Source organism: Ranitomeya imitator, chromosome 3 (assembly GCF_032444005.1).
Source record: "Ranitomeya imitator isolate aRanImi1 chromosome 3, aRanImi1.pri, whole genome shotgun sequence".
Taxonomy (NCBI): Eukaryota; Metazoa; Chordata; class Amphibia; order Anura; family Dendrobatidae; genus Ranitomeya; species Ranitomeya imitator.
In genome coordinates this window covers 445244805-445271558 of record NC_091284.1, presented here as the reverse complement: position 1 = coordinate 445271558, position 26754 = coordinate 445244805, and the positions used below count along the sequence as shown (strand labels likewise).

The 26754-nt window shown below is 43.9% G+C and overlaps 1 protein-coding gene across 2 annotated transcripts in view; it reads left to right on the top strand.

The window, feature by feature from the left end:
• Window positions 1–26754, top strand: part of GUSB (glucuronidase beta) — a 92396-nt gene that overhangs the window by 50818 nt on the left and 14824 nt on the right. The window contains exons 9-12 of one of the 2 annotated variants that reach the window (XM_069757374.1): window positions 6477–6561; window positions 9019–9195; window positions 13646–13781; window positions 13864–13975. In XM_069757374.1, coding sequence (XP_069613475.1) covers window positions 6477–6561; window positions 9019–9195; window positions 13646–13781; window positions 13864–13975 — 510 coding nt within the window. Of the gene's footprint in view, window positions 1–6476; window positions 6562–9018; window positions 9196–13645; window positions 13782–13863; window positions 14776–26754 lie in introns of those variants that run through there. The other variant, XM_069757373.1, reaches the window with a different exon arrangement.

Here is a 26754-nt window from a genome sequence, read left to right as displayed (position 1 = left end):
GTAACCTTGCCGAATACAACAAAGCATCGTCCCATTTATCATTATTACCATATTGGTACAAAATGGTAATATGTTGTCAAATTTATTTTCCCTGTATGTATCACCATCATGGCCTTTTTATGATTTTGCTGTCCTGGTCCTAGCGCAGTGCTGGACAAGTACATTTTTGTCTTTTGTTGTCTAGGTGAACAACTCAAATGCAAGTCTGGAGTTTTTCCATTAAAAAAGTGGAGCAGATTGCCACTATATGATTTGCACTCGTGCAATGATGTTTCAATGCAGATATTACTCTATAGCTGTCAGTGATAATGCACTTTCACGTACACTAATAAAACCAGAATGATAAAAATTAAAACAAAAAAAATAACATCCTTATGCCTGTACATTTTCTAAAATTGTCACCTGGCACATTGTAAAAATTACACCATCTTCATACAATTTTGCATCAAAGCATATTTTGTTAAATGTTTGAACTTTTAGCCACAAAACCAGAATTTTTAAGCAGGATGAGCTGTATCACTTACTCCTAAAAATAAAAGTGTAAGATGTATAGAAATATCATATAACTACTGTTAGTTACAATCCACATATTGTCATACGATCATGAGAGCATAAGATCACAATTGTTCTACAATGCAGATTCAGTAAAAAATGGCAGGATTAGATAGAGGGCAGTTGAGAAATTGCTCGTTTTCTCCTCCATTAGTGAAAGTAAATAGTGGTAACACAAACAATTTGACTCCAGGGGCTCAACTACATGAGTATACCATGTGGCTGTGGTGCCTGTATTTAGTTCAAGGCTGATGTGATAGCTACACATCACAACTTCTGCTGTCTCCATGAGTAAAGGTACCGTCACATTAAGCGACGCTGCAGCGATATAGGCAACGATGCCGATCGCTGCAGCGTCGCTCTTTCGTCGTTGTGTGGTCACTGGAGAGCTGTCACACAGACAGCTCTCCAGCGACCAACGATGCCGAAGTCCCCTAGTAACTAGGGTAAACATCGGGTTACTAAGCGCAGGGCCGCGCTTAGTAACCCGATGTTTACCCTGGTTACCATTGTAAATGTAAAAAAAACCAAACACTACATACTTACATTCCGGTGCCTGTCGCGTCCCTCGCCGTCACCTTCCCTGCACTGTGTAAGTGCCGGCCGTAAAGCAGAGCGGTGACGTCACCGCTGTGCTCTGCTTTACGGCCGGCCGGCGCTGACACAGTGTGGGAAGCTGACGGCGAGGGGACGCAACAGACACCGGAATGTAAGTATGTAGTGTTTGGTTTTTTTTACATTTACAATGGTAACCAGGGTAAACATCGGGTTACCAAGCGCGGCCCTGCGCTTAGTAACCTGATGTTTACCCTGGTTACAAGTGAAGACATCGCTGAATCGGCGTCACACACGCCGATTCAGCGATGTCAGCGGGTGATCCAGCGACGAAATAAAGTTCTGGCCTTCTAGCTCCGACCAGCGATCTCACAGCAGGATCCTGATCGCTGCTGCGTGTCAAACACAACGATATCGCTATCCAGGACGCTGCAACGTCACGGATCGCTATCGTTATCGTTCAAAAGTTGCTGAGTGTGACGGTACCTTAAGACTGACGAATTCTGCCAGTCTGCGACACACTATCTTTTCCTGTGTGCCCACGTGATCACATTTATATGCACCCTTGACAATGTTCCAGGAAATTAAATGTCTTCCAGAAAATTATTGCAATCACACATGTTTTGTGATACTCATCCTTTTTGCATATTGAAATAACACGAATCAAAAGGCAAATTGGACACAACTTCACACACAACCCCAAAAATGGGCTTGACAAAATTGTTGGCACCCTAATCTAAATATTTGGTTCAATACCGGTTACATATCTCTACTGGAATTTTGGACCACTCTTCTTTAGCAAACTGCTCCAGGTCTCTCATATTTGAAGGGTGCCTTCCCCACCAACAACAATTTTAACATTTCTCCACAGGTGTTCAATGGGATTTAGATCAGGACGTATTGCTGGTCACTTCAGAACTTCCCAGCGCTTTGTTTCCTTCCATTCCTGGGTGCTTCTTGAAATAAGTTTGGGGTAATAGTCCTGCTGGAAGACCCATGACTTAGGACAGAAACCCTGCTCTCTGATATTAGGCACTACATTGAGACCAAAAATCCTTTGGTGATCTTCAGATTTCAAGATACCTTTCACATAGACAAGGCACCCAGAGACCGCAAAACAACCCTGAAAACATCTTTGAACTGCTGATATATTTTACTGTAGGTACTATGCGCTTTTCTTTGAAGGCCTCATTACATTTTCTGTAAAAAAGTACAGTAGAATGATGTGCTTTACCAAACAGCTCTATTTTGGTGTCATCTGTCCACAAGATGCTTTCCCAGAAGGATTTTGGTTTACGTACATTTTGGCAAACTGCAGTGTAGATTTTTATGTCTCTTGAGTCAGCATTGGGGTCCTCCTGGGTCTCCTGCCATAGCATTTAATTTGTTTCAAATGTGGACAGATAGTTTTCACTGACGCTGATGCACCCTGAGCCTGCACGACATCATGAATTTCTTTTGATCTTGATTGAGGCTGCTTATCCACCATCCTGTGTTGCAACCTTTCATCAGTTTTTCTGCGCTGTCCACTTCTAGGGAGATTAGCTGCAGTGCCATGGGTTGTAAACGTCTTCATTATGTTGCACACCATGAACAAAGGAACATCAAGATCTCTGGAGATGGACTTGTAACCTTGAGATCATTAGTATTTTTAAACAATTTTGGTTCTCAAGTCCTCAGATAGTTCTGTTATCCATGCTTAGTGTGACACACATCGACTCAATTGTTTGCATTGTGTGTCTTCTTTTCCCCTTTTTATCTGGTTTCAGGAGATTTTTCATATTACCCACACCTATTACTTGCCACAGGTAAGTTTGAACAAGCATTGCATGTTTGAAACAACGATGTTTACCCACAATTTTGGAAAAGTGTCAGCAATTTTGTCCTGCCCATTTCGGGGGTTTTGAGTGAAATTATGTCCAGTTTGCTTTTTCTTTCTTCTGTTTTTTTTGTGGCGCTCCAATACACAGAAAGGAAATAAACCTGTGTCATTGCAATACTTTTCTGTGAGAAACACTTAATTTTCTGGAACAATTTCAAGAGTGCCAACACATTTGGCCATAACTGTATGATATTTGCATACTTGCAGTTACGTGCTGACTAGCCACATTAGGCTTCTCTCAATAGAAGAGAGCAGCACGTGTCTATTTGGCCCATGACCGCAAGAAGGAAAATTGCATGTGACCAATGATTTACACGGGGTATACAGGGGAATCGTGACAGTGTCACAAATTGGCAGTCTTTATTTATATTAAGTGTCTGCAGACTTTGCTTCTTAGAACTTACAATCCCTTTTTAATATACTTCAGTCATTTGCTATAACTACAATTATTTCACTAGGTTCAAAGTAACAGCTCATTGTGATGAACTTCAATTCTCTATCGCATCATTGGGGACACAGTAGATCATGGATGTTTGAAGCTGCCTTTAGGAGGCTGACACTAGGCAAAAAGTTGGCTCCTCCTCAGCAGGGTATAAGCACCAACTAGCACAAAGCTTTCCAGTTTTAGCTTTGTGTCAGTAGGAGGCAGACATGGGGCTGGGTCACGGGTTTCTACCTTAGGGTTGTGTTGTTTTTTATTATTCTTTTCCCTTTTTTTCTTTCAGATTCAGCTTGTGACTATGGGAAACCGAGTGTAACCGCTCACTCTGTCTTCCCACCTTTATAGACTTAGAGAACAGTGTGGTCTGATCCACATCATACCCTGTCTGGTCTACGCGGCAGAACCCTACCCCCTAGTGTGTTTCGGGGCAGCCAGACGGACAGTCCTTGCCATCTGTTCCCAGCTTGATCTTCGACCATAACGAGACGGCTCGGGGGGGGGGGGGGGGGGGGAGAGCAGACCGATTCACAGTGAGTCTCCTCCCATGGCTCCTGAAGGCTATTATTCATTTTGTGAAGGAGTCGAGACTGCATCCAGACCAGGGACTTTCGTTTTCCATGTGGTCGCCGGCAGTGGGGGGCTCCTGACAGTCATCAGACACAGGATTGGGCTTGACTAAGACACCCCACCTTCCCCATCAAATGGCTCTGTCCTTAACATGGGGCTCATCGTTCTTTTAGTCGATGTAGGAGTTGCATTGTATTTCTCTATCCATGGTGCAGTTCCACGCTCCTGGGTCAGTTCGCCTGCTGGGCTGCCTCTATTACAGTCTGTAGCTGATCTACCCAAGGTTTCCCAGATCTTGGTCGCGGTCCTTGTCCATCTGCCTAAACCATCCGTCGCCTCTGGTACTCCCAAGAGCTCCCCGGATAAGATCGGATCCATGTACCTATTTGCGCCAACATGGCAGATCACATATAAGATCCAAGAAACGGGTGAATTCCAGCTCCTCCTTTGGATCTCCCTCACCTTCCACATCCTCCAGAATTTTTTCCGTCTCATGTTCCTCCTCTCCTGATCCCTAGGCAATCATTGAGACCGACCTTTGCTCTGAGTCAGACTTGGACCTCGATTCTCGCCAGGCTCCCAAGGTTCAGGACATGATAGACAGTCTCATAGTAACCGTGGATCAGGCTCTCAATATTGAAAAAGAGGTCCTATTGCCCACGAAGCTGACAGTGTCCTTCAAGAAACACCCTTGCAGGTTTTCTCCAACTATAAGGAGTTTGTCTAGATATTCTCCAAGGAGTGGGAGCATCCGGAAATACTGTTTCAAAGGAGACATGGATATTTTGTAGTCCTTTCCCTCCGACCTACTCAAAACTTGGGCTGAGTCCCCTGTTGTGGGCCCTCCAACATGATTCTCCCTCTTCCTGATGGCACTTCTCTCAAGTACCCTACCGACAGACATATCAAATTTCTAGCCAAGTCTGCATTTGAGGCCACGGGTGACACACTCTGCCCTGCCTTCGCCTCCACCTGGGTCTACAAATCGGTCGCCGCCTGGGCGAAGCTCTTTCGTCTGGGTATCCTTTCAGGTGCCCTATCCCATGAACCTCCCACACGATCTCGCAGATCATGTGGGAAAATATCTTCTTTCTGCATCTATAGACGCTGCTGGTTGATTGACGCTGGTTTCCAACAACATTGTGGCCATACACAGAGTCCTGTGGCTCAAGGCTTGGAATGCAGATGCAGCCTCTAACAAATTTCTCACCAGCTTTCCCTTCCAGGGCCTCCTGCCTGTTCAGAATCAGACTGGATCAGATCATCACCGATGTTCCCGGCAGAAAGAGCATCTCTCATCTGCAGCCAAGACCCAAGTGTCCTCCGTGCAGGAAGTGCACAATACAATTTCGCTCCTTCCTCCGGGACATCCAACCGTCGGGATCGGATACCTTCTCAGGAGAAGAGGAAGAGACCCTCGTTTAAGCCAGCCAGTTTCTAGCGGCCATGAGGTTGACAAAACAAGCCCTTCCGATCCAGATGAAATAGATTTTCTTCCGCATGACGGGTGGTCCTCGCCTGGGAACTCTCCTAGGGTGGGCAGCCATCTTTTAGTCTGGGACTTGTGGCTTTCTATAGTCAATGATGCCTGGGTCAGAGAGGTCTTCAGCAAAGGTTAGGAAAAAATATTTAATCTCTCCCACTTTATCATTTTTTTTTTCTAGTCCCATCCCTCAAGGAATCCCTTCCTGATTCCTATTTTTTTTTTGTTCGTTTTTTTTCAAGCCATCTCCTCCTTCAGTCAGTTATCATCATTCCCATTCTTCTTCCGGACCACTTTTCGGGTTTCTGTTTAAACCTTTTTGTGGTTCCAAAGAAGGACAGTTCTGTTTGTCCTATCCTGGACCTCAAACTCCTGAAAAAGTGAGATTGCCTTTGACATTTCAGATTGGAGTCCCTCCGTTCAGTGATGGCCTCCATGGAACCCGCTATGTTCCTCTGTTCAGTGGACATCCAGGACACCTACCTTCCCATCCAGATCTGTGCACCTCATCAATAATTCCCCCATTTCGCTGTTCAGGATTTACCTACAAATTTATGTCCACACCCCCCCACAGTGTTTTCACGAAGATCATGGCACCTCTTACCTCCCAAAGGGATTCTAGTTAACCTCTACCTGGAAAATCTTCTCATCAAAGCTGTATCCTATCTGGACTGCTGCAAGATACGCTTTCTCGTCAGGGCTGGCTCATCAACAGGGCGAAGTCCTCTATGATCCCAGCCCAATGCCTAGTTTTCCTGGGCATGCTGTTGGACATTGCATACAACAGAGTCTTTATTCCGAAGGAAAAAGCTTTTTTTTTTTACCTAGTGTCAGCCTCCTAGTGGCTGCAGCATACACCCATGGTCTCCTGCGTATCCCAATGAAGACTCTGAGAAACAGATTTTACGATGAGTACTAACTTCGTTAATATCACCAAGCTTATATTTTGATAAACAATTATTGTTATTTTTTTTAATTTTTTTTTACTTCCACAGGACAATCATTGCTCACACTAAGGATTTGGACAGCACTAGACCAGTAACTTATGTCAGCAATGCAAACTTTGAGAGGGACCAAGGAGTAAGTAGTTTTAACTTAATCACAATTTACAGAATTTACAGTGGTGATGGCGAGATTAAATTAAAAAAGTCAGATAAATTGTATGGATAAAAGTACTGGGATACCCTACAAATTAAATGGAACTAGGTTTTCCCCATATGATGTATGGCCACCACCTTAGGTCCTTTAATACAGCATACTGGAATGCTGTAAAAAAAAAAAAAAAAAAGTACCCAATCCAGTCTGCAGATCTCAAAAGGGAACTTTTATCATACTTACCGATGTCGAGGTCTTGACCCGGCTCCTCCTCGCTTTGTGCGATTGCCGTCCTACTTCTCCGATTCTTGTGGGTGACGCGTCCTACGTCATCCACAGTGTCCTCTGTAGCTCTCCTGCACTACTATCTGCCCTGCCAAAGGAGAGCAAGGTACTTTATTGCGCATGTGCCAGGAAAGGACAAAGATGAATCAGTAGTTAAGCTGGCGCATGCACACTACAGTACTTTACTTTGCCCTCTGCAGGCCACATAGAAATGCACCTGCGATGGAGAACACTGAGTGGATGACGTAGGACGCATCATCCACATAAACCAGGGAAGGAGGATGGCAGTTGCTAGAAGAGATCAAGACCGACAGACTCATCGGACCGCCCTGCCTGTATTTTATTAGGATCTGCAGACTGGATTGGAAGCTTTTCTACAGCACTCTGGTGTGCTGCAAAACAATTAAAACCCGCAGTGGAAAAACCTGTGATCCTTTCCCTTTAAACCTACAGGCTCATTTATGACATCCCATTCTAAATTCGTAGTTATTAAAGGGAGTCTTTCTGCAGGTTTTTGCTATGTAATCTGATAGCAGGATGAGAGAGGGGCAGAGACAATGATTTCAGCAATGTTACTTACTAGGCTGTGTACTGTTGTTTCAATACAATGAACGTTTTATCAGCAGAACATTATCACTGCCTGTAATATATCTGGTGTGTCTCCTAGATGAACCATGCCCCCAGCAGTAATTAGCAGCTTTCTGTGCACATTGTATAGTGACAGTAAGCTGTTAATCAGTGGTGTGGACAGGTCAGCTTTCTGAGCTCTGCTTCATCTAAAAACGCTGTCACAACTACAGCACCCGGTAAACAAAGTGATACATCATTGGAATCCGGGTTTCTTTTCCTTCATTTTGCTGCTCTCGTATGAGGTAGCAAAAACCTGGTGACAGATTTTATTTAATATGGATCTGGTCCTCTCTTTGCGGGTAGTATGGCTTCCCCTCTTCTGGGAAGGCTATCTACTACATTTGTGTGTTTTGGAAATGTTTGCTCATTCATCCAAAACAGCATTTGTGAGGTCAGACACTGATGAGAGTCCCTGGTGCACAATCTCTATTCTAGTTCTGCCCCAAGGTGAACAATGCAGTAGAGGTCAGGGCTCTGTGCGGTTTTCTATACCAAAGTGTCCCAACCATTTCTTTATGGACCTTGTTTGTGCACTGGAGCACAGTTATGCAGAAGCAGAAAAGAGCCTTCCCCAACCTGTTCCTTGAAAGTTACAAGTATGCAATTGTCCAAAATGTTCTGGTATGCTTGAAGCATTGAGGTTTCCTTTTACTGGAACTAAAGGGCCTAGGCCAATCCATGGAAAACAACCTCACAGTATTATTACCCTCCACCATACTTTACACTTGTCACACTACAGTCGGACAGGCAATGGTCTCCTTGTATTTGTCAAACCGAGACTCATTCGCCAGACCGAGAACACATTTCCGCTGCTCCAGAGTCCAGTAGTGATACTCTTTACACCACTGCATGTGATGCTTGGCATTGTGCTTGGTGATGTAAGGCTTGTGTGCAGCTGCTTGAAACCCAAGCACTATTCTCCTCAGGACTCGATGATATTTGGGAGGGAAGAAGTTTCAGGAACTGACTTGTTACAACAGTGGCGTTTATTACGGTACCCTGCTCAAATTCAGTGAGCTTATTAGAACGAGCTAATCTTTCACAATATCTGTAAACTGGTTTAATGTTAATTGTATAATCAGTTTGTTGTTTTCTTTATTATTCCCCCATATATTCATTCCCTCCACAAATTTCCCATTTTTTTTTTGTTGCCCAATTCTCGCCTTACCTTTTCTTATTATAATATAAATCAATAAAATATTTGAAAACAAATAGCTGTAACAGCAGACTGCATGGCTAGGGGCTGAATGATAAACCTGCATTTAATGATCGAGGTGTGTTCCAGTACTTTTGTCCATGTAGTGGTGGGCAGTCTGAGATGTCTTTAGGTTATTTTCTGTATGTCCAGCAGCCCTTCTGTAAAATGAACAGATACAGTATGTGAGTTATCCACATTTTATCACAATGGTCCCCTGAAATGCCAGAATGACCAGGAAAATCCAAATGCATTTTATAGAATTTCTGCCCGATGTTTCGCCACAGTGCAAAATAACATGATGTTTTTGTTGTACATTTATATGTGTCTAGGCTCCATATGTGGATGTGATCTGTGTCAATAGCTATTTCTCCTGGTACCATGACCCTGGTCATCTGGAAGTAATTCAGCTCCAGCTAAATAACCAATTTGACAACTGGTATGACAAATACCAGAAACCTATCATACAGACCGAATATGGCGCAGATACTATACCAGGCTTCCATAGTGTAAGTATCTTATTACTTCCAAGGGATGGCTCAGAAAGCTATCCCTGTCCACACCACTTATGCACACTGGGGAAAATAAGTATTTGATAAATAAATACATTAAAAAAACATGCGGGGTCCTCTCTATTTTTGATAACAAGCGCAGGTAAAGCAGACAGCTGGGGTTTAGTATTCTCACGCTTGGAAGGTCATCCCCCATCCTAAAAATAGCAGCAGCCCCCGCAAATGTGCATCCATTAGTTCATCAACTTTGGCTCTTTGCCTGGCTCTTCCCACTTGCCCTGGTGCATTGGCAAGTGGGGTAGTTGATATTGTTGAGAAACTTGGTGACAGTTATTTGAACATTTCATTATTATATCACATAGCCTGTTAGACAGCCAATATATACAGTGGGGCAAAAAAGTATTTAGTCAGTCAGCAATAGTGCAAGTTCCACCACTTAAAAGGATGAGAGGCGTCTGTAATTTACATCATAGGTAGACCTCAACTATGTGAGACAAACTGAGAAAAAAAAATCCAGAAAATCACATTGTCTGTTTTTTTAACATTTTATTTGCATATTATGGTGGAAAATAAGTATTTGGTCAGAAACAAAATTTCATCTCAATACTTTGTAATATATCCTTCGTTGGCAATGACAGAGGTCAAACGTTTTCCGTAAGTCTTCACAAGGTTGCCACACACTGTTGTTGGTATGTTGGCCCATTCCTCCCTGCAGATCTCCTCTAGAGCAGTGATGTTTTTGGCTTTTCGCTTGGCAACATGGACTTTCAACTCCCTCCAAAGGTTTTCTATAGGGTTGAGATCTGGAGACTGGCTAGGCCACTCCAGGACCTTGAAATGCTTCTTACGAAGCCACTCCTTCGTTGCCCTGGCGGTGTGCTTTGGATCATTGTCATGTTGAAAGACCCAGCCACGTTTCATCTTCAATGCCCTTGCTGATGGAAGGAGGTTTGCACTCAAAATCTCACGATACATGGCCCCATTCATTCTTTCATGTACCCGGATCAGTCGTCCTGGCCCCTTTGCAGAGAAACAGCCCCAAAGCATGATGTTTCCACCACCATGCTTTACAGTAGGTATGGTGTTTGATGGATGCAACTCAGTATTCTTTTTCCTCCAAACACGACAAGTTGTGTTTCTACCAAACAGTTCCAGTTTGGTTTCATCAGACCATAGGACATTCTCCCAAAACTCCTCTGGATCATCCAAATGCTCTCTAGCAAACTTCAAACGGGACCGGACATGTACTGGCTTAAGCAGTGAGACACGTCTGGCACTGCAGGATCTGAGTCCATGGTGGCGTAGTGTGTTACTCATGGTAGGCCTTGTTACATTGGTCCCAGCTCTCTGCAGTTCATTCACTAGGTCCCCCTGCGTGGTTCTGGGATTTTTGCTCACCGTTCTTGTGATCATTCTGACCCCACGGGGTGGGATTTTGCGTGGAGCCCCAGATCGAGGGAGATTATCAGTGGTCTTGTATGTCTTCCATTTTCTAATTATTGCTCCCACTGTTGATTTCTTCACTCCAAGCTGGTTGGCTATTGCAGATTCAGTCTTCCCAGCCTGGTGCAGGGCTACAATTTTGTTTCTGGTGTCCTTTGACAGCTCTTTGGTCTTCACCATAGTGGAATTTGGAGTCAGACTGTTTGAGGGTGTGCACAGGTGTCTTTTTATACTGATAACAAGTTTAAACAGGTGCCATTACTACAGGTAATGAGTGGAGGAAAGAGGAGACTCTTACAGAAGAAGTTACAGGTCTGTGAGAGCCAGAAATCTTGATTGTTTGTTTCTGACCAAATACTTATTTTCCACCATAAAATGCAAAAAAAATGATAAAAAAACAGACAATGTGATTTTCTGGATTTTTTTTTCTCAGTTTGTCTCCCATAGTTGAGGTCTACCTATGATGTAAATTACAGACGCCTCTCATCTTTTTAAGTGGTGGAACTTGCACTATTGCTGACTGACTAAATACTTTTTTGCCCCACTGTATATATATTTTTTTTTTTCTCAGCCATGGACATTTGACATCATTCTCCCTGGAAATCCTTTCATTGCCTCTTTTATACCAGATCTATCATGTAGTCACAATATTGACTGCCTTTATAATACCGTATATACTCGAGTATAAGCCGAGATTTTCAGCCCAAAAAAATGGGCTGAAAGTGCCCCTCTTGGCTTATACTCGAGTCATGGTCGGCGGGTGAGGGGGAGCAACGACTGTCAAATACTCACCTGCTCCTGACGCGATCCCTGCATGTCCCATGGTCTTCGGGCGCGGCAGCTTCTTTCCCTGTTTAGCGGTCACTGGTACCACTCACTAAAGTAATGAATATGGACTCCACTCCTATAGGGGTGGAGCCGCATATTCATTACTGTAATGAGCGGTACCATGTGACCTCTCACTACAGGAAGAAGCTGCTGCGCCCAGAGACCGTGGGGACATGCAGGGACCGCGTCAGGAGCAGGTGAGTATTTCATATTCACCTTTCCGCGTTCCACCGACGCTCCGTCTTCCGCGTCCTCTGCACTGACTGTTCAGGTCAGAGGGCACGATGACATATTAGTGTGCGCGCCGCCCTCTGCCTGAACAGTCAGTGCGGACTGCGGAGAGACGGGAAGCTGAGGAGCAGCAGGCAGCGACGAGAGGCGAGTATCTCATTTTTTTTTTTTTTAGTGCAGCAACATTACATGTGGCACAATGTTATATGGGGCATCTATGGGGCCATAAAGAACTGTATGGAGCATTATATGGGGCTCCTGATTCAATATATTCAATATGGATATTCAAAAACACTTAGCCTACTGATGTCTCAATTAATTTTACTTTTATTGGTATCTATTTTTATTTTTGACATTTACCGGTAGCTGCTGCATTTCCCACCCTAGGCTTATACTCGAGTCCATAAGTTTTCCCAGTTTTTTGTTGCAAAATTAGGGGGGTCGGCTTATACTCGAGTATATATATGGTAATTTTTTAAGATTTTTGTAATTTTGCACATTTCTTATTTCACTTGCCTTTCATTGTCTTGCATGTCGCTCCATCATGATTTTAATTGTTTTTAATTGCATTTTTTTGCCTGTCGTGGCATTGTTTTTGTAATAAAGCCTCTTTCTATTATTGCTTTGTGTGCTCTATATTTTGCGCTCTTTTTCTTTACTATTTATACATGGCATGTTATTTATTGACACATTAGATATTGTGGTGCATTAATTGCCATACAGCTTCCAGAGAATTGTGATTATGTTGCTATATACCCAATCATTGTATTAACTCCTGCATTTTGATTATTGTTCTTTACAGGAACAATTCATAGACCTCTATATTCCTCTAGTGGTATATTGTAGTTGCTTGGCCTCTTCTATATAGATTTTTTTTCAGGGATTTTTGGGCTGATATTATTATTCCCACTCTGGTACTCATGAATTTTTTTGTGTCTCTCCCTCCACATTTGGAGGTTTTTAGCCCTTTCTTTTTTTATTCATCTACTTTTTATTTTAATTGTTCATTAATAAAAATTGACTTTTATTCTACTTTTGTTGGAATCTCTTCTTGTCTGGTGGCAACTATGCCACTAATAGCCATTTTTTGATGTATATTATCTGAAGTGTCTAACAGCTATTTATTTTGCAGACATATTGGTATTATCACTATGCACAGGTGGTGGCTGGAGAATACTCTCATCAGCATCGCCTGCTCTTGCTGCTATCAGCGAGAGCAGGTGACACTGATGACATTAGCCATCATCAATCGACGCCTGACCGGCCGTAACCTTTTCGCAACCGCTGGCTCACACGCTGTAGAGTTGTGTGTTAGTTGTGTGTTTCGTGGGGGACAGTTCTTAGGACATGTAGTCACAGAAGTAAAATCTAACCAAAAATGTTAAGGTTGAAACAGTGGGATCCCAATGATGTCCACACATTGGACCCTGATGATTTATCGGTCCCTGCTGATGCTCACAACAAAACTAAAAATTAACCATGTTAAATTATGTTGCTGATTTACATAGAGGAACTCAAATACTATACATTTTTATTCGTGATGAGCGAGTGTACTCATTACTCTGGTTTTCCCGAGCACGCTCGGGTGATCTCCGAGTATTTTGTAGTGCTCGGACATTTAGTTTTTGTCCCTCAGCTGCATGATTTACGGCTGCTAGCCAGGCTGAATACATGTGAGGAATGTCTGTTTTTAGGTATTCCCCACATGTATTCAGCCTGTCTAGCAGCCGCAAATCATGCAGCTGCAGCGATGAAAACTACCTCCGAGCGCGCCAAAATACCTGGAGATCACACGAGCGTGCTCTGGGAAACCCGAGTAACGAGTACACTCGCTCATCACTAGTTTTTATATATAATGTGGGCTATGTATGTTGGAATCTAACTGAATACTGTAGGTTCTTATTTCCAGTGCTTTACACATGAATACGCTGTCTTTGGATTTCAGGACCCCCCATTAATGTTTACAGAGGAATATCAGGCATTAGTATTAAAACATTATCACTCTGTACTGGATGAAAAGAGGACGAAATGTGTAATTGGAGAACTGATATGGAACTTTGCAGACTTCATGACAGCGCAGAGTAAGTCCTGTCTATCTATCTATCTATCATGAGCCAGTTACTTATATATTATTTACATTCAATATTCATTTTCCCAATGCAGCCGTTACAAGAGTTGTGGGGAACAAGAAAGGAATCTTCACCCGTCAGAGACAACCCAAATCATCCGCTTTTATCCTGCGGGACAGATACTGGAAGCTGGCCAATAGCACAGGGTATCTACACAAACCTACTGTATAAACTTTCCACCTGTTACACTCAATATTTTTACAAAAGGAGCTGCCATAGACTTGCTTGTGGACTGCCTAAACCGCCTTTGGGAGAAATGATCTGCACCAGTTGTGTGATGATAGAAAGTCACACATGATGGCGTAAATCATATTTGCTAAATAATTCACATTCCTTTTCTCACCTCCAGACACTTTTCAAAAGTGGGCTGTATAGACCACAATTTGGTGCAAATCTATATCTACTTGGACGTGGGTGTGATTTCACTTTTTGAAACAAATTTATTAAGCGGTGTGTGTGTGTCTCTTAATAAATTTGCTGGTTTACTCCTATGACCAAATTTATTAAGCGGTGTGTGTGTCTCTTAATAAATTTGCTGGTTTACTCCTATGATCAAATTTATTAAGCGGTGTGTGTGTCTCTTATTAAATTTGCTGGTTTACTCCTAGGAAGTATAGATTAAGACTGCTACCTACACAAGTTTTAGAACATATGAATGTTTCAAAAAAGCCAGAAATAGCCTGTGAACCTCTTATCGCTAATAGAAAATATGCTAAAAGTGCCTTGAATGTCCTGATGTCAAATTGCACAATCTATGTACTGTAATATACTGGGGTATACTCGACCCCAGTCTTCATTTCTCTTTATGAGTGAGGGTATTAGAATGTTTATCTGAAATTTGTTTTTACAGTCATAGAGCAATTTTCCAATTTAGGCATTTTGGTATCTTTAAATGGGAATGAAAATCATTGATTGCAATAAAAAAAGAAAAACATTGCATGAGTAACTAATCTGAAATCTTAATCTCACATTTTATGAAAGTTGCATAATTGCATATATTTGTTTTGCAAAGTACTAATAGATCTTGTATATGCCCATGCAAAAAACATCATATATGTCTGAGCAAAAAGAAAATCATTAAAATAATAATAACAATAAAAGCTAAAAAAAAAAAGTACAGAAAAAGTGAAGCTGCACTACCCAACATTAATACTTGGAGTGGGGGCAACATCCCCAGTACAAAGGATCAAGGTCTTCATGAATACTTTCTTTAAAAAAAAGAAAAAAAAAAAGTGGCACACAAAATCCACATAATACATCGATGCATAGTCACCTTCCTGCACCCCAGCAGATTCAGCCCGGGCTGTTCCAGAGGTCTGTCAGCTCTTGATGCAGTGCTTTCCCCGTTCGGATGTTACCGGACCACTGCAGCCTGAGTTGGCTTCCTAACAGGACAGGCACTGCTTCCAGAACAGGCAGAGACTTCTAGAATGGGCCAGGCTGGATCCACAGAGTGCTGGAGGGCGAGTATACCTCCATTTATTATTTTCAGACAACTCCTTTAATCGGAAACCTTGTCCTATGGACCGAATAAAGTCTGCTGCACATTAACTGAATTTGGTGTGCTGGCTTTTTTTTTTTTTTTTTAAGAAGGCATGAAAGTGATTCGGATTTGCATTTTTAAAACAGGACATTATGCGATTTGAAAAATATTATTTGTAATAACTTATTTTCAACAGTCATAATAATTGCCAAATGGGGCTACATACATCAAAAATTGCAGTTGTTAGATGAAGCCTATCTTAGGCATCAGGAACAGCAGGATACTGGCCAAGATATAAAAAAACTAATCGAAACTTGGAAAGACAAAACACTTAACTTGCTAATATGAGATTAAGGCTGGGGTCACACTTGCGAGTGTGATGCGAGAAGCTCTCTCATCAATACCCAGCACTGCCGCAGGCACTTGGGACTGGATTGTGCGGCTGCATGCTCCGATCCCGAGTGCTGGCGGCAGTGCCGGGTATTGATGCAAGAGCTCTCGCGAGTTTCTCGCATCACACTCGCACGTGTGACCCCGGCCTAACCCTTTATAACATACCGTATACACTTGTGTATAAGCCAACCCGAGTATAAGCCAAGGCACCTAATTTTGCCTCAAAAAAAAAACTGGGAAAACTTATTGACTCAAGTATAAGCCAAATATGCATTGTTCCCTCATCCCCATCCTTGTCTTCGTGGCTCCTTATTCCCATCCTTGTCTGCATGGCTCCTTATTCCCATCCTTGTCTGCATGGCTCCTTATCCCCATCCTTGTCTACATGGCTCTTATTCCCATCATGTCTGCATGGCTCCTTATTCCCATCCTTGTCTGCATGGCTCCTTATACCCATCCTTGCATGCTTGCATCCTCATCCCTGTCCTTGCATGCGTGGTCCTCATTCCCCATGAGAAAAGCATAAAAGCAAACAAGAAAAACCCCATCCTACTTACGTTCCCTGTGCAGCCTCGCAGCATCTTGTTCAAGTGCCAGCAGCTCATGTGGCCAAGCGGTCATGTGTCCCCGCTCATTAAGGGAATGAATATTCACCTCTCTCCATACCTATGGGAGTGGAGAGAGATGAATATTCATTACCTTAATGAGCAGGCACCCGTGATAGCCTGGCGGCTGCTCCTATAACTGTACGCGCTATAAGAGAAATTAATATTCATTACCAGTGCAGTGAATATTCATTTCTTTTTAGCAACGGGCAAAGGCTTTAGCTGCAGCCGTCGGCTCATGCCTCCTGTGGCCCGCTGCAACGCCGCTCCCCCTTCCCGCCGTCTTCTGGCACAGTGACTCGTGAATAAGCCAAGGGGGGCGTTTTCAGCACACAAAAATGTGCTGAAAAACTCTGCTTATATACCAGTATATACGGTATATAATGTATAGATAATGAGTCCTTAATATAAAACAGCAATTTTTTAAATCCGTGAGCTGTACAACTATTAGATTCTAGATAATTATGGCTTCCAATATGTGTATTTAATTCTCCATAATGCCTATCTTGACTTAGTCAATATAAAAATCATATTAACAGTATACATTTCACTGTTGTAAATAGTTGTAAGTAGTTCCCTGACTAGTATGACAGTGCATGCTTGGCCGGAATGAGCGCTGCCCGAACACTAACCACAGCACTAGGTGTGCATTCTAACTATGAAGGAGTCAGCAGTGCAAACTCAGTAGGGGGCGGGTCCCCCTTTCATCATTGCCTCCTGTTAGTGGCCGCCACTTGCTACAGCCAGAATTGTAGCGAGCAGCTTCAAAGAGCTAGAAAGACCAGTATTGTTCCCTTACTGTCTTCATTGCATACACAAAATGGTCCAATCTTTGAATAAAATCTTTATTTACAGGCATTCATCAAAAGGGGTAACAGTGTACTGTACTGTAGCCCGGTATACATATTACATCATTCTTACATATCATATTAGATTAGAGTCATCCTGAGGGTATGTGCACACGTCAAGATTTTTTCCTGACAAAATCCGGAGATTTCTGCCAGAAATCCGCGTGCTTTTGTTGCACGGAATTTGCGTGTTTTTGACGCGTTTTTTGCGCGGATTTTTGGCGTTTTTTTCCAGACACTCCAATTTGATGGGAAATCCGCAAAAAATCCACAAAAATAATGAACATGCTCGTTTTTTTTGCGGAAAAAAACGCAAACATATGCACAAAAAATGCAGAATGCATTCTAAATGATAGGATGCATAATGTTTGCGTTTTTTTAGCGATTTTATAGCGTTTTTATCAGGAAATTCCGCAAAAAAACGCTAAAAATCCGGACGTGTGCACATACCCTGACCGTTCAAGATGGAATAGTGTCTGAGCAGGTTATGGACATGCTTCCCCTCAAGATAAGCTTTTTCAAAGGTGCATGTTACACGTTGGGACAAGGGTGTTGAATGAGCTCCGGTCAACGCAGATAACGGTCACGTCATCCATGTAAAGAGAGCACTTGACCTTGTTTCGTACCGGTAAAGCGATCTCTCAATTCTGCCACATAGCCTCTGCAAAATGTTCTATAATAAACAAGAGGTGAGAGAGGGCTGCTTTGTCTGACTCCAGAGAGGACCGGAAGGGGTCAGTCTTCTAGCTTTTCACCAACAACATGCTGTGAGTATCGAGGCACATCAGTCAGATATATGAACAAAACATGTTACCACAACCTAACCTGTGCACCCCCTTGCAAATGAACTTATGGGAATCACAGTTGAAAAACTTTTCCTAATCCAGGGAGACTAGGGCCACGTGTCCACAGCGGGCCTTGATGTACACGACTGTGTCCCGTAGGAGAGCGAGGCTGTCTGCGATGCGACATGCGGAGATACCACAGGTCTGGTCCGGATGGATGATTGGTGCTATGACCGTCTACAGTCTGTTCGCCATCGTTTTAGTCCGGATCCTGTAGTCCACGATCTGAAGAAAACTCCAAAACTGAGGCATTCAGGCCTTCACCACCATCTCCTCGTACGGTTACAACAGATCCAGACACATTAGGTCTCACAGCGCTACATGGAGCTCTGTTGGAAGACTGCCACTGCCCGGGGTCCTACCGGTCTTAACAGATTAAGCAATTCACCTACCGCCAGAAGGGTCTGCAGGGTCAAAATGGTTAGATATACCTGACGGGAACATTTAGAGGTCGGTAGTCTTGCGAGAGTAGAAGTCGCTGTAGATAACGCTGCCGACCCACATCGTATGTTTCCTCTCTCGTCTTGCAGTTCTTCCAGTGGCGTGTGGCTGTCACTGAGTTTCCTGAAAAAGAATAAATTACGTTTCTCACCCTTCTCAAAGTTCTCCACTTTGGAAGGGAAGATGATTCCTCCTTCGTGACTTTTCAGGCTTTTATTGGTTTCCTCCAACTCCTTACAAGTATCAACCGCAGTGAAGAAGGTCCTGCAGCGACCGCAGCTTGCACGACAGTCCTCCAGAAGTACCTCTTCTCACTTGCCTGTTGACTCTTGGCCTGAAAGAAACATTGAAGCTCAAATTTAACATACTCCCAACAGTCAAACGGTTTGTAAGCTCCGCTTCCAGGACCGCAACGTTGGCAGCTCCTTGATGATTTCAGCCTGTGCCAGCAGAGAACAATTCAGCTGCCAGGGCCAGAGAGAAAATGATGGCCTAGGACACCTTGAAAGTGAATGGCTAAGAGAAATGACAGGCAACCATAGAGTGCCTACTGTATCTGACTGCCTGAGAGGTGAAGACAAAGTCAGTCCTGGAGCACAGCCAGCCATCGGGTTGGCTCCAAAAATAGCTTGTAGAGCCTCTCCCCATTTAACCCATAACATCCACGAGAGAGGCCTCTCCTTTTTCTCGAAGAGCAGCTTGGATGCGACATCCAACTTGGTAGACATGCCTGAACTACATCCATCCTTCTTACTCGAGCATTTGAAATCCTTGGCCAGCACTACGATCCTGGTGGTGGCAAGCAGAGGTCGCAGGGCCAGGAGGAGCTCCAGGTGCTCATTCTTCACAGGAGAAGCGTACACGTTGACGTAGCTTACAGTTTCCCCTGCCCAGGTGTTGTATCTGACCAGTAACCTGCCGAAGACTAGCTCCTGAACAAAATCAAGCATGAAAGCACCTGATCAGAATAGTGACACCTCCAGTCACCTCTGCCAGACCAGTAGGACGGACCGTGGGACCACTCCCTAGCCAGATGGTTGAAAGACCTAGGGGAGCGAAGAGCACATTCCTGCAACATATAAACATCACACAACTGAACAGTAAGATAGGCGTAAGCAGTCTGACATCTGGACTTGTCCCTGATACTCCAAACATTGATGGAAAAGATGTTAAGATTAGCCATCATTAGGAAAAAGAGAGAAGTTAGCGCACGTGATGCGCCCTAGTTAGCACTCCAGTCGGGTGGATCCTCTTCTCTGGTGACTACTAGAGACGTGATCTCCAACAGGCCCTCGTCTTCTAGCTCATTGTTTTCCAAACCCCATCCTCACGGTCCCTCAACGCATCATGTTTTCAGAATTTCCTTAGTATTGAACAGGTGAGAGAACCTTTGGCAGTTTCTGATACCTTTAATAATAATTCCATCACATGTGCAATACTAAGGAAGTTCTGAAAACATGATATGTTTGGGAAACACTGTTCTAGATGACAGCAAAGTTAGGATCTCCGTGGCTTCCAGTTCCTCCACCTCTGGTTCGGCCACCAGGGCTCTCACTATTTGCTCCATCTCTTTTGGCGCCGAGAGAATAGTCCAATGTCAGCTCTTATATTGACCTATTCAATGATGCACTGAACATAGCAGGAGCAAGTATCTGATCCTCTCTGAAGTTGCTCACTACACTTCAGGGTGAATCTGTGTAGTGGGAAGCAGTGATGAAAAGGGGGCCAGCCCCGTATTGTGTGCACGCCCCTGACTCCTTCATTGTCAGTGTGCACACACAGTGGCCACAGTTAGGGTTCAGGTAGCATGTGATGTCCGAGTCATGGAACTGCTCAAAATACTAATTGAAGGCCACGTAACATTGCACCAAGATCTTGGCCACACTAAGATTGCCCCAAAGCCCCCTCATTTGCATATGGAATATAAAGCTCTTTCAAGAAATTACTGCAGTGAAATGACTTGTGCTAATATGATCTTTATAGGGGATAAGTCAACTCTAACTTTTTGTAGTTTAGTCTGCATTTCAGGGGTAACAGACTCCCTTAAGACATTTATATGCATGAGGTTCTAAGGGCCCGTTCAAATGTCAGTATTTTTTAGATTGAACTAGTACTCTCTGGTCTCTGGGGCTGTTAACATAGTTTCAGTGTTGAAGGGACACATAAGACCATCGAGTTCAACCTATACCCTAACTGGATCAAGACGAGAAAGGGAAAACTGCAATTGGGTAGACACAAATACCTCCTTATTAGAAGAGTATATCCTTCAAGACTCCAAATATGGCAATCAGAATGCAGTAGTTTCCTGGATCAAAGTTCCATCACTGAATTTAGTAACCATAACATGTAATATTATATTTTTCGAGAAAGGCATCCAGGCCCTCCTTGAACTTTTGTAATGAATCAACCATTACAACATCATGTGGCAGAGAGTGCAGAGAGTTCCATAGTCTCCCTGCTCTTACAGTAAAGTATTACTTTCTTAACATGTCGGTGTATTTTTTGCAGTCTGAATTCTGTATCAAAACACAAAATTATGTCTGACTTTGATCCAAATAAGAGATCAAACTTGTCAGTGCAAGTATATGGGTACGTGAAAATAAAATCAGACAGTCAGTCAGTCACAGTCAGATACTATTCGTGTATTGTACGATTTTCATGTTTGCTTAAAGGAAAGCTTGGGGAAAACATCTGATATGCAAAAAAAAAAAAAAAAAGTTAAAACTGTCTCTAACCAAACACTACTGAAAATATGATCGCTGATGAACATCGGTCTCATTGCCTAAGGGTACGTGCCCACGATCAGGATAAGCAGTGTTTTGGACACAGCTGACCTGCACTGCATCCGAAGCATAGTGGATGTGATTTATAGAAAACTCATGTCCACTGTGCTTCTATTTAATGCTGTGTAAATTCTTCCACGGTGCAGGTTTACGAGCCACAGCATGTCTACTTCAGTAGTGGAGATGCTAGTAATGGCAGCATAGTCTCCCCCACAGCCATTCATTAGATGGATTAAATCCACATGGTTCACCAAACACGCTGCAATTTCCTGATCGTGGGACTTAAGCTTAGTTATAAAGGGAATCTGTCACAAGGTGTTTGGTACCCTGTTGTGAATTCTGTGATCAAGCTCCCTCCTGTGGTCACAAGTGGTACTGCGGCTTCTGAGTTTCCTTCCTCAGGTGATGAGGTTAAGTCGTTAGGTGCTGCTCTATTTAACTCCACCTAGTGCTTTGATCCTGGCCTCCAGTCAATGTTCTAGTATTGGTCTTGCTTCCTCCTGGATCGTTCCTGTGGCCTGTCTGCTCAGCATAGCTAAGTTCTGCTTGTGTTACTTTTGTTGCTATATTTTCTGTCCAGCTTGCTTTCATTTGTTTTTCTTGCTTGCTGGAAGCTCTGAGACGCAGAGGGAGCACCTCCGTACCGTTAGTCGGTGCGGAGGGTCTTTTTGCCCCTCTGCGTGGTTGTTTGTAGGTTTTTGTGTTGACCGCAAAGCTATCTTTCCTATCCTCTGTCTATTCAGTAAGTCGGGCCTCGCTTTGCTAAATCTATTTCATCTCTGTGTTTGTACTTTCTTCTTTCTCTCAGTCATTATATGTGGGGGGCTGCCTTTTCCTTTGGGGAATTTCTCTGAGGCAAGGTAGGCTTATTTTTCTATCTTCAGGCCTAGCTAGTTTCTCAGGCTGTGCCGAGTTGCATAGGGAGCGTTAGGCGCAATCCACGGCTACCTCTAGTGTGGTGTGATAGGATTAGGGATTGCGGTCAGCAGAGTTCCCACGTCTCAGAGCTCGTCCTATGTTTTTTGCTTATTGTCAGGTCACTTTGTGTGCTCTGAACCACTAGGTCCATTGTGGTTCTGAATTACCTATTCATAACAGTACTGGAGGCCCAAAGTACTATGCTTCTCAATAGAGGGAAAAAAGAAGTTCTGAGACCATTTTTTTTCCTTTGCACTGTGTTTTGCCTTTTTTTTCCCCTAGACATTTGGGTGGTTCAGGACACAGGTGTGGTGATGGACATTAAAGGTCTGTCTTCATGTGTGGATCTTCTCACTGCAAGAGTACAAAATATTCAAGACTTTGTGGCTCAGAATTCTATGTTAGAACCAAGAATTCCTATTCCTGATTTGTTTTCTGGAGATAGAGCTAAATTTCTGAGTTTCAAAAATAATTGCAAACTGTTTCTGGCGTTGAAACCTCGCTCCTCTGGTGACCCAGTTCAACAAGTTAAGATCATTATTTCTTTATTACGTGGCGACCCTCAAGACTGGGCATTTTCCCTTGCGCCAGGAGATCCTGCATTATGTAATATTGATGCGTTTTTTCTGGCGCTCGGATTACTGTGCGATGAACCTAATTCAGTGGATCAGGCAGAGAAAGATTTGCTGGCTCTGTGTCAGGGTCAGGATGAGATAGAGATTTATTGTCAGAAGTTTAGAAAGTGGTCTGTGCTCACTCAATGGAATGAATGTGCTTTGGCAGCAATCTTCTGAAAGGGTCTCTCTGAAGCCCTTAAGGATGTCATGGTGGGATTTCCTATGCCTGCTGGTCTGAATGAGTCTATGTCTTTGGCCATTCAGATCGGTCGACGCTTGCGTGAGCGTAAATCTGTGCACCATTTGGCGGTATTATCTGAGCATAAACCTGAGCCTATGCAGTGCGATAGGACTTTGACCAGAGCTGAAAGGCAAGAACACAGACGTCAGAATGGGCTGTGTTTCTACTGTGGTGATTCCACTCATGCTATCTCCGATTGTCCTAAGCGCACTAAGCGGTTCGCTAAGTCTGCCACCATTGGTACGGTACAGTCGAAATTTCTTTTGTCCATTACTTTGATCTGCTCTTTGTCTTCCTATTCTGTCATGGCATTTGTGGATTCAGGCGCTGCCCTGAATTTGATGGACTTGGAGTTTGCTAGGCGCTGTGGGTTTGTCTTGGAGCCCTTGCAGTGTCTTATTCCATTGAGAGGAATTGATGCTACGCCTTTGGCCAAGAATAAGCCTCAGTATTGGACCCAGCTGACCATGTGCATGGCTCCTGCGTACCAGGAGGATATTCGCTTTCTGGTGTTGCAAAATCTGCATGATGTGGTCGTGTTGGGGTTGCCATGGCTACAAGTCCATAACCCAGTATTAGATTGGAAATCAATGTCTGTGTCCAGCTGGGGTTGTCAGGGGGTACATGGTGATGTTCCATTTCTGTCTATCTCATCATCCACCCCTTCTGAGGTCCCAGAGTTCTTGTCTGATTACCGGGATGTATTCGATGAGCCCAAGTCCAATGCCCTACCTCCGCATAGGGATTGTGATTGTGCTATCGAGTTGATTCCTGGTAGTAAGTTTCCTAAGGGTCGACTGTTTAATTTATCTGTACCTGAGCACGCCGCTATGCGGAGTTATGTAAAAGAATCTTTAGAGAAGGGTCATATTCGCCCGTCGTCATCGCCATTGTGAGCAGGGTTCTTTTTTGTGGCCAAGAAGGATGGTTCGCTGAGACCTTGTATTGATTACCGCCTTCTAAATAAAATCACGGTCAAATTTCAGTACCCCTTGCCGCTGCTATCTGATTTGTTTGCTCTGATTAAGGGGGCTAGTTGGTTCACCAAGATAGATCTTCGTGGTGCATATAATCTTGTGCGTATTAAACGGGGCGATGAATGGAAAACTGCATTTAATACGCCCGAGGGCCATTTTGAGTACCTAGTTATGCCATTCGGGCTTGCCAATGCTCCATCAGTATTTCAGTCCTTTATGCATGACATCTTCCGAGAGTACCTGGATAAATTCCTGATTGTATACTTGGATGATATTTTGGTCTTCTCGGATGATTGGGAGTCTCATGTGAAGCAGGTCAGAATTGTGTTCCAGGTCCTGCGTGCTAATTCTTTGTTTGTGAAGGGATCAAAGTGTCTCTTTGGTGTTCAGAAGGTTTCATTTTTGGGGTTCATTTTTTCCCCTTCTACTATCGAGATGGACCCTGTTAAGGTCCAGGCCATTCATGATTGGACTCAGCCGACATCTCTGAAGAGTCTGCAAAAGTTCCTTGGCTTTGCTAATTTTTATCGTCGCTTCATCTGTAATTTCTCTAGTATTGCTAAACCATTGACCGATTTGACCAAGAAGAGTGCTGATGTGGTCAATTGGTCTTCTGCTGCTGTGGAAGCTTTTCAAGAGTTAAAGCGTCGTTTTTCTTCTGCCCCTGTGTTGTGTCAACCAGATGTTTCGCTTCCGTTCCAGGTTGAGGTTGATGCTTCTGAAATTGGAGCGGGGGCTGTTTTGTCGCAAAGAGGTGCTGATTGCTCGGTGATGAAGCCATGCGCCTTCTTTTCCAGGAAGTTTTCGCCTGCTGAGCGAAATTATGATGTTGGCAATCGAGAGTTGCTGGCCATGAAGTGGGCATTCGAGGAGTGGCGTCATTGGCTTGAAGGAGCTAAGCATCGCGTGGTGGTCTTGACTGATCACAAGAACTTGACTTATCTCGAGTCTGCCAAACGGTTGAATCCTAGACAGGCTCGTTGGTCGCTGTTTTTCTCCCGTTTTGACTTTGTGGTTTCGTACCTTCCGGGCTCTAAAAATGTGAAGGCGGATGCCCTGTCTAGGAGTTTTGTGCCCAACTCTCCGGGTTTGCCTGAGCCGGCGGGTATTCTTGAAGAGGGAGTAATTGTGTCTGCCATCTCCCCTGATTTGCGGCGGGTGCTGCAAAAATTTCAGGCTAATAAACCTGATCGTTGCCCAGCGGAGAAACTGTTTGTCCCTGATAGGTGGACGAATAAAGTTATCTCTGAGGTTCATTGTTCGGTGTTGGCTGGTCATCCTGGAATCTTTGGTACCAGAGATTTAGTGGCTAGATCCTTTTGGTGGCCGTCTCTGTCGCGGAATGTGCGTTCTTTTGTGCAGTCCTGTGGGATTTGTGCTCGGGCTAAGCCCTGCTGTTCTCGTGCCAGTGGGTTGCTTTTGCCCTTGCCGGTCCCGAAGAGGCCTTGGACACATATCTCTATGGATTTTATTTCAGATCTCCCCGTCTCTCAAAAAATGTCGGTCATTTGGGTAGTTTGTGATCGCTTCTCTAAGATGGTCCATTTGGTACCCTTGTCTAAATTGCCTTCCTCCTCTGATTTGGTGCCATTGTTCTTCCAGCATGTGGTTCGTTTACATGGCATTCCAGAGAACATCGTTTCTGACAGAGGTTCCCAGTTTGTTTTGAGGTTTTGGCGAGCATTTTGTGCTAGGATGGGCATTGATTTGTCTTTTTCCTCGGCTTTCCATCCTCAGACAAATGGCCAAACTGAACGAACCAATCAGACCTTGGAAACATATCTGAGATGTTTTGTTTCTGCTGATCAGGATGATTGGGTGTCCTTTTTGCCGTTGGCTGAGCTCGCCCTTAATAATCGGGCCAGCTCGGCTACCTTGGTTTCGCCGTTTTTCTGCAATTCTGGGTTCCATCCTCGTTTCTCTTCAGGGCAGGTTGAGTCTTCGGACTGTCCTGGTGTGGATACTGTGGTGGACAGGTTGCAGCGGATTTGGACTCATGTAGTGGACAATTTGACCTTGTCCCAGGAGAAGGCTCAACGTTTCGCTAATCGCAGACGCTGTGTGGGTCCCCGACTTCGTGTTGGGGATTTGGTTTGGCTGTCATCTCGTTATATTCCTATGAAGGTTTCCTCTCCTAAGTTTAAGCCTCGTTTCATTGGTCCATATAGGATTTCTGAGGTTCTTAACCTGTGTCTTTTCGTTTGACCCTTCCAGATTCTTTTTCCATCCATAACGTATTCCATAGGTCATTGTTGCGGAGATACGTGGCACCTACGGTTCCATCTGTTGATCCTCCTGCCCCGGTTTTGGTGGAGGGGGAGTTGGAGTATATAGTGGAGAAGATTTTGGATTCTCGTGTTTCGAGACGGAAACTCCAGTATCTGGTTAAGTGGAAGGGTTATGGTCAGGAAGATAATTCCTGGGTCTTTGCCTCTGATGTCCATGCTGCCGTTCTTGTTCGTGCCTTTCATATGGCTCATCCTGGTCGGCCTGGGGGCTCTGGTGAGGGTTCGGTGACCCCTCCTCAAGGGGGGGGGGGTACTGTTGTGAATTCTGTGATCAAGCTCCCTCCTGTGGTCACAAGTGGTACTGCGGCTTCTGAGTTTCCTTCCTCAGGTGATGAGGTTAAGTCGTTAGGTGCTGCTCTATTTAACTCCACCTAGTGCTTTGATCCTGGCCTCCAGTCAATGTTCTAGTATTGGTCTTGCTTCCTCCTGGATCGTTCCTGTGGCCTGTCTGCTCAGCATAGCTAAGTTCTGCTTGTGTTACTTTTG